The sequence below is a fragment of the Gastrolobium bilobum genome, unplaced genomic scaffold (genome assembly GCF_033153095.1).
Source record: "Gastrolobium bilobum isolate Gb01-03AN ecotype WA unplaced genomic scaffold, APGP_CSIRO_Gbil_v1 utg22497, whole genome shotgun sequence".
NCBI lineage: Eukaryota > Viridiplantae > Streptophyta > Magnoliopsida > Fabales > Fabaceae > Gastrolobium > Gastrolobium bilobum.
In genome coordinates this window covers 105,189-113,944 of record NW_026895676.1, presented here as the reverse complement: position 1 = coordinate 113,944, position 8,756 = coordinate 105,189, and the positions used below count along the sequence as shown (strand labels likewise).

Below are 8,756 nucleotides of genomic sequence, written 5' to 3'. Positions count from 1 at the left end.
TAATTTTTTTTTGACAAAAGCTTAAGTTTTTTAGGACAAAACTCATCTCAATCCAATCCACTTTCACCCCTAAATATAAGTCTTGAGGGTGGAATATGGTAGGTTAATCTATCGAGAGATAATTTGATACATATTAAAATTTTCTGCACAATTTACTGTTTTATCCCTATGCATAGTACTTCTCCCAAGCAGAGATTTCGAAACAGACGGTGAATCAGAGACCTCATTCCCAATTCGATCAAAATCAGTTATTATCATCTTTTATAGTTTTTTTCCACGTACAATGAATACCTCTCATCTTTTTACATTGTTATACTTATACCAACCCCACAAAAATTTATCGTCCAACTATGATATTATTAAAGTTTGGCTCATATATAAATCTTAAAAGATTTTGCAAGCTTCCCACTTCACGTAGCCTAACCAAAGAAAAAATCTCAGGAAATAAAAGTTTTAAAAATCAACAAGGAAAAGCCATTAGGATTAATCTAATAGTGAGAGATTTGAATAAGTTGTATTAAGTTATAAATTCAATTCCTACTTAAATAAAAAAAATCAGCAGGAGAAACATTTGTCTTCCATTGCAGGAAATAAAAATTAAGCAGAATATAAGGGAATTCAAAACTTAAATTGCAAATATTACATCCATTTGTATAAAACGATTTATAAATGGAATACAATAGAAGAATAATGATACATCGCTATTCACAACTCTGAAAAGTTCTACAGAAAATTTAGGCTTCATACAAGAAAATTTACGTACTCTCACCCTCCCCACGAAAAAAATAAATAGATCATTCAGGAACAAGGCATGATCCAAGCACAACTATATCCCACTATTGGGATTGTTCCCGGCAAGGATAAGAGAAATTTCTAACCCTCGGCTAAAAGCCTGGTTAAACATGAGGCGAGTTTGGAATGTTGACACAAAAGGAAACCAAGAAAAGAATGCAATGGGTACAAAGATGAGCATTCCCATGCCAGCGTCATATAGACGAGCAATCGATCGAACGGATTTCCATAGTCCCAGCCTCTTCATCACAGGCTTCCAAGCAGCAGCAATCTATACAAGGACAGTCAATGTGTACAAAAATCAAAGAGTGACACTACATACTATGAGATATTAAAACAATCGTATACAATATCAGCTCCATTTCAGCACATTAAATAGTGTTTGGACATGTGTGTAGGATTCTAGATGCCAAACAATGAAATAGATTAAATAGATGAGATACGACATCCATATGGGGCAAGATATAATTTCATTAAATGAAAGACAATGATGTAAAGGAGACAAGGCATGCCGTGCTTTTTATAAAAATGAGACAATAAATGTGTCAAGGATACAGTTACCCTAAAATCTTCAGATTCGAGGTACAAGCTGAAAAATGGTTTTTACTTCCACCAAACCTCTAGGCATTACTGATGGCAAAAGCAAAGGCCCACCCAAGCACTGCTAAAATTTAATTTAACTTAGTGTGAAGATTGAAATCTTGAATGCATCCTTTGTTATCAAGGCCCTGATATAATACATACAAGCTAGATCTTGGCCAAGAATAATCTCAATTTATATTGGGGTTCAAAGTGGCCAAACCAGATACCACAGGCTCACCAACTTACTGCCCAGTTTTACTTTTCATCCCTCTAGTTTTCCAAATCAAGTCATATAGTCACTCCGTTTCAGTTGATGCAATGCCACTGACCAACACTATCAATGTCCACCATCATCCCGCATAATGTAATCGCCTAATCGTCAATTGACCAGTTTTTCACGTGATGTGACAGTCTGACAGATCTAATGTAATTTGACATTCAACTGACCATTTTGTCATGTTAGCACTTGACACAGATACAAGATCACATGTTTTTCGTGTGACATCATACCTCTCCTAAGTTTAACCCAAATCAAACACAGCATATAACCCAAACAAACAGCCATAGATCCAGACACCTTAAACCCCCAAAATTTTCGTTTGCTTTTATCTGTCAGTTGGACGCTCTAATTCATTTTTTCCCACTCTTTAGATGCATAGACATTCCTTCTGGAGTTGGAGATTTGCAAAATACCATTAATAAGGCAAACACATTTTGTGATGTCAAAGATACTCAATGGTATCATTATAAGAGGCAGCGCAAGAAACTCTAATATCAATAATTAGTCACTTCTAACATGCTATATATGCTACTTAACACGTAAGCAGCGGCAGTTAAGGACAAATTTAAACCAAATTGAGCAAGTTTTAATTTGCAATTCTGATAGAGAATTGCATGAATACTGTAAAAAATCAATTTAACTCAAAAGTTTAAGTTATTAGGTGAGGCTATATTAATGGTTTTATATATCTCTCCTACGCCCCCTCACATGAGAGTTCATTTGGCTTGAAGGGTGGATGATGTATCAGGCCTAACCTAACTTTGCTAAGAAATTCCACAAGAGAAAGTGAGAGGTGATGAAGATCGAACCCGTGACACTGAGGCTCTGATACCATCTAAAAAATCAATTCAACCCAAAAGCTTAAGCTATTATGTGAGACTACATTAATAGTTTTATATATCTCTAACAAATTCTAAAAATAGAATGTTGTAAATAATTGTATTTGTTTATTTATTTCCATTCTAGAATCTTCTTTGGACTTAGCCCATTAGTCTCTTTAAATAAAGAGCAATTGTACAGATGTAATACACAATTATCAAATAATATTATCCTTTTTTTCAACTACCGCCGCCATTAGAGCAAAAACCTTTACTTTGCCTCTCGACGACACCAGCCGCCATCGGAAAATTTTTCCGAGGACCTTTTGGACCGAGACAACCATTATTGAACTTCTTTTTATCTGATCTATCCTTTATGGACATTTCCCGGCCAACACACGACCCAAACTGTTCCAAAAAGCTAGAACCACACTTGTTCTCACCAGTGAACACTGTTCCAGTGACTTTTTGGATTCCGACCATAGATGAAAATAGCGCCGCAATAGCACGCAATATCGCTATTGTAGCGGGTAGCGGCCATATGCCGCAACAGAAGGCACGCAACACTACTGTTTAATGTAGCGGCAGTAGCGATCAACAATTTGCAGTAGCGGATAGCGTGGTTAGCGGGGCAATTGCACGCTACAGTGAGAAAGCGATGGAAAAGGAGGAATGGAGGGTATTATGGTCTACAACTTTAATTATAAGGGTAAAACAGATTTTTAAATCAGAACCTACTTGGGCTTTATCCATTCGGCCGCTAGGTTAATTATTTAACCTGCCTTTCTTCTCTATTTCATTCATATTTTACCTTTGTTCTCTCTCTTCTACATTTTCTGCCTTCAATCTCTTTTCTACGGACAAGCCTTTCTATTTTCTGCCTTCAAGCTCTCTTCGGATTGATATTTAGCAACACTGATTTCCTCACCAACGATATTTAACGGGTACTGCTATCTTTTTAATGTTTTTAATATTTTTAATATTTTTATTATTTTATTTATAATGGGTACTTCTATGTTTTAATGTTTTTAATATTTTATTTATATATTACAATTTTATTTTACATGAACAATCTGAGTATGATATAATCAGTATATTACAGAATATATTATTCATTATATATAATTTTATGTTTTCTGATTTCTTTATGTTTTTAATATTTTTATTATTTTATTTATAATGGGCACTGCTATGTTTTGGCTATGGGACGAGAAACGAGACTGGAGAAGATATCTTGGATGTTGCACTAGCCTACGATTTGATGTTAGTGAACACCTTTTTTCAAAAAAGGGAGTCACACCTGATCACTTATCATCACTTATCATAGTGGCCATAATCGTAGTCAGATTGATTTCTTCCTGGCTAGAAGAGAAGATAGAACTTCTTGTGTCGAATGTAAGGTCTACCCTGGAGAGTGTGTTGCTATGCAACATAAGCGGGTAGTCTTGGATGTTAGTACGTACAATGAAGAAGAGGGCTCAAAATCCAAGGATAAGGTGGTGGAAGCTTAAGGAGGGAAAAGAGAGAGAAAGTTCAATGATAGAATGTTGCACGAAGGACCTTGGGAGTTTGATGGAGGAGCAAATGCAATATGGAATGAGATAGCTAAGTGTATTCAAAATTTGGGACGGAGGGTGTTGGGAGAAAGCAAAGGAAATGGATTTCATACAAAGGAAACATGGTGGTGGAATGGAGAGGTGCAAGAGGCAATTAAACATAAGAAGGAGTGCTTTAGATCTTTGCATAAAAGTCCCAGTGAAGAGAACCTGCAAAAGTTTAGATTGGCGAGAAAAAATGCAAAGAAAGCAGTGCGAGAAGCGAGAGGCAAGGTTTTCGACGAGTTGTATAAAAATCTTGGGAGCAAGGATGGTGAAAGAGGTATTTATAAACTTGCAAGGATAAGGGATAAGAAAAGTAAAGACCTCACTCAAGTTAGATGCATCAAGGATGAAAATCAAAAACTTCTAGTGAGAGATGAAGATGTAAATGAAAGATGGTTGAAATACTTCAACAAGCTGTTTAATGGGGATGGAGATACAAGCGAGGTGGACTTAGAGGACGCGTATGATGATATGAATAGAAGATTTGTACGCAGAATTAATACACATGAAGTTAAGGAGGCTTTAAAGAGGATGAAGACTAATAAAACCTTGGGGCCTGATGGTGTCCCTATTGAAGTGTGGAGAGGCCTGGGGGATGTGGCAATAAAATGGTTGACCAATCTTTTTAATAAGATCCTCCAGACGAATAAGATGCCTGATGTATGGAGGAAAAGTATGATTGTGCCTATCTACAAAAACAAGGGAGATATACAGAATTGTTCAAACTATAGAGGCATTAAGCTAATGAGTCATACTATGAAGTTGTGGGAGAGGGTTATTGAACATCGCTTGAGGAGAGATACCAAGGTTTCTGTAAATCAATTTGGATTTATGCCAGGAAGATGTACCATGGAAGCCATTTTCTTGATGCGACAACTAATGGAAAGATACCGAGAAAAGAAGAAGGACTTGCATATGGTGTTCATAGACCTTGAGAAAGCATACGATAGGGTTCCAAGGAAAGTTTTATGGTGGGTCCTGGAGAAGAAAAAGGTTCCATTAAAGTATGTAAAGGCAATCAAGGATATGTATGATGGGGCTACTACATGTGTAAAAGCTTGTAACGGATCATCAAGTTATTTTCCTATCACGGTAGGTGTACACCAAGGGTCGGCTCTAAGTCCTTACCTCTTTGCCTTAGTTATGGATGAACTAACAAAAGATATTCAAGAGGAAGTGCCATGGTGTATGCTTTTTGCAGACGATATTGTGCTTATTGATGAGAGCAAGGAGGGTGTTAATAGAAAACTTGAATTGTGGAGAAGCACATTGGAATCCAGAGGATTCACATTAAGTCCAAGCAAGACTGAGTATCTGAAGTGTGAGTTTTCTCTGGTACAAGATGAGAACCAAGAACCTGTGCATCTAAATGGTCAAGAGGTACCCAAAAAAAATGCTTTTAAATACTTGGGCTCCATTTTACAAAACGGTGGAGAGATTGATGAGGATGTAAATCACAGAATCAGAGCAGGGTGGATGAAATGACGTAGTGCATCTGCATTTTTGTGTGACCGCAAAATTCCCCTGAAGTTAAAAGGAAAATTCTATAAAACGGCAGTACGACCGACAATGCTATATGGAGCGGAATGCTGGCCAACACATAGGCAACATGAGCATAAGATAGGAGTAGCAGAGATGAGGATGTTAAGGTGGATGTGTGGTTACACAAGGATGGATAAGATAAGAAATGAAGATATTCGACGAAAGGTCGGAGTAGTACCGGTAGCCGAGAAGATGAGAGAACATAGATTGAGGTGGTTTGGGCACGTGATGAGAAGACCCATGGATGCTCCTGTAAGAACAGAAGTTTGTTACCAAAAGCTAAACACAAAAAGAGGCAGAGGTAGGCCGAAGCTTACTTGGGGGAAAGTAGTAAAACAAGATTTAATGGAGTGAGATATAGATTGGCGGACAGTATGTCTTAGAAAGGAATAGAGAAAAGCTATAAGTATGGTGGAGGATTAGACCCGCTGTTATTCCTATGTTCCAGATGGTCCCTTTTTAGTTCTTTTCTCCTTCATTTCCCTCACTTCTTCTTGTCCCTTTCTTTTTTACTTTTATTTATTTATATATACATATATTTTTATTTTATTTTATTTGTGTTTTTTTTTATTTATTTATTTATTTATTTATTAATTTATTTATTTATTTATTTATTTTTATTTTTTTTTCAACCGTTTTGTATCTTTCATGTGGGTTCATCTACCACCGACCCCAATTAATTTGGGATAAAGGTGTTGTTGATGTTGATGTTGGGCACTGCTATGTTTTAATGTTTTTAATATTTTGTTTATATATTATAATTTTATTTTACATGAACACTCTGAATATGATATAATTAGTATATTACAGAATATATTATTCATTATATATAATTTTAAAAGGACATGGCCAGAGTATTAAGAATTGGGGTATAATATAATGGCTTTAATGTTTCTAAAGTGAATGTAGATAAGTTATCTACATTCACTGCTAAAACGACGACGTTTTGGGTTGAAAAATTAAAAAATTATAATGAAAAAGACTATTATAACTCTGAAATAACTTATAATTACAAAAATACTTTGATTTCCGCCTCAAAACGACGTCGTTTGGGCTCAATGTAGATAAGTTATCTACATTGAATGTAGAAAAAGCGAACCCATAAAATATGAAACCTCCATATAACATTACACGTATTTGATTTATTCAGCCCATGGCCTCCACGTTTTGCCTTTGAGTATAATATAAATTTTTTAATTTTAAATAATTTTTTTATGGACTTCGTTGTAGCGGTTATACCGCTATCCGCTATAGCAATTTTGAGCTTGGCCGCTATCGGCCGCTACCCGCTATTAATAACTATGATTCCGACCAGTCACAGACAGGATCAGCACCTCCGAGCAACCTTGCCAGCGAAAGCCCAGCTCCAATCGACCAGGGACGCGCTCCCACGCACCATCTTTTCTTCTACGCGTGACACCCACGCTCCGACCACTTCTCCGGCGCGTGACGGCGAGGTTTCACCTCGGACCACCTGTTTTCTGATCGTCTCTTCCTCTCGGTTCCAGATCTCTGTTTTAGCCTGTGAGTTTGAAATTAGAGATCTTTTCCTAGGGATAGAGGTAGCTCATTTAAATGAAGGAATTTTTATTAACCAGAGGAAATATGTCCTTGATCTTCTTAAAGAAGCGGGAAAACTGGGGTGTAAACCTTCTAGTACTCCTATTGAGCAGAATCACAAGATGGGTTATGAAGAGGAGAGTCCTCCAGTTGATAAAGGACAATATCAGCAGTTTGTTGGGATACTGATATATTTGGCTCATACTAGACTAGACCTAGCTTATGCTGTTAGTATTGTGAGTCAGTTCATGCATAATCCAAAAGAAAAACACATGCATAATCCAAAAGGCAACACAACTTTGATACATAAAGAATCAAACTACAATGAAGGCTTCAAACTTTACACTAATGATATTGTAAGCATGCAATCCCAACTGCAAAAGATGAAATAATTAATAGCACTAATGGATCAGAGGAAAAGAAAACTCACAGACAGAATTCCCCATCCCGTTGGAATGAAAGCTAACATGGAAGCAAATATGTCCGGCACAGACAGATTGGTCAATATAACTGCTACAGCTAATCCAGCCAGTGCCAACAAGAGGGTGATTCCTTGTATAAAGCGTAAAAGAAGCTGGAAGTTGACCGATATCTTCTGGCTAAACGTGAATACCTATGGAGCAAGAATACAGACAGCCTTAAGATACAAAAGTACCAACATACACATGTAATCTAAGACCACACATAATGCATTTTTTGCACCTTGAAAAGAATTATAAGCACAGCCAGCACTACCCATGAGAGTCCATATACCTATGCAAAATGCGAAACATAAGCAGTCAGTTGACTAACCTGCACTGTACATGTAAATATGTAAAAAGAATTGCAAACTAATAATGGTAAAATATAAACACAAATCAAGCCACTGCTTCCTAAGCATGTGCATAAATGGTTGGCTTAAACATAAACAAAGATGTCAATTCTCAATAAATAAATAACATCACTGCAGAAAAGGCATCTGCCGCTGCTGGTACTTAGGAAGCAAAGATATGATCCAGAACAAGGAAATAGCAACATGGCACATTTTAATGATATAGGACAAGACATGGTTAGGAGATGTTACGTAATAAAACAAAAGATATTATAATCATAAAACGGTACATCTTAACTATAGAAACCTAAATCCTTCAACTTAGAAAAAAAAAACCTTTAACCTACTAACTTCTATTTAATTTGTTTCTATAGAATAATAGTTTATGGTATAAGTCATTTTGAACTTTTTTGACTATTTTTTCAATGAATAATGTCCTCTTATTTTATATTACCTTGCTAGCTTGCCTGCAAAATGCATGTGGACATGAGGGACAAAGCTCTGAACCAAGATTCCAAAACACTACTTTTTCTTCAAAAGATGTTACCAAGATTAAAGAGATTTTTCGAAGATACCTTATGACACTGCAACTAAGAAAACAAAAGAAATAGGGCAACAAGAGATGAAATGGTTGTGGGGGATAAATAAAAAAACCAAGGGCTATTTTTTCCCTCTGTTTTTAGGGGGTCAAAATGGGCAAGCCCAACAATCAAGCCTGAATAACAAAATTAAAACAAAAAATTTCTGGCCTAATTGGCCCGTCTTGATGT

The 8,756-nt window shown here is 36.3% G+C and overlaps 1 protein-coding gene across 2 annotated transcripts in view; it reads right to left on the bottom strand.

The window, feature by feature from the left end:
• Window positions 1-638: 638 nt before the first annotated feature.
• LOC133289189 (callose synthase 9) overlaps window positions 639-8,756 on the bottom strand; it is a 60,916-nt gene continuing 52,798 nt past the window's right edge. For both annotated transcript variants that reach the window (XM_061487074.1, XM_061487083.1), the window contains exons 51-53: window positions 7,878-7,928; window positions 7,606-7,788; window positions 639-1,063 (exon numbers count right to left, since the gene is read on the bottom strand). In XM_061487074.1, coding sequence (XP_061343058.1) covers window positions 827-1,063; window positions 7,606-7,788; window positions 7,878-7,928 — 471 coding nt within the window. In that variant the 3' untranslated portion in view covers window positions 639-826. The remainder of the gene's footprint in view (window positions 1,064-7,605; window positions 7,789-7,877; window positions 7,929-8,756) is intronic.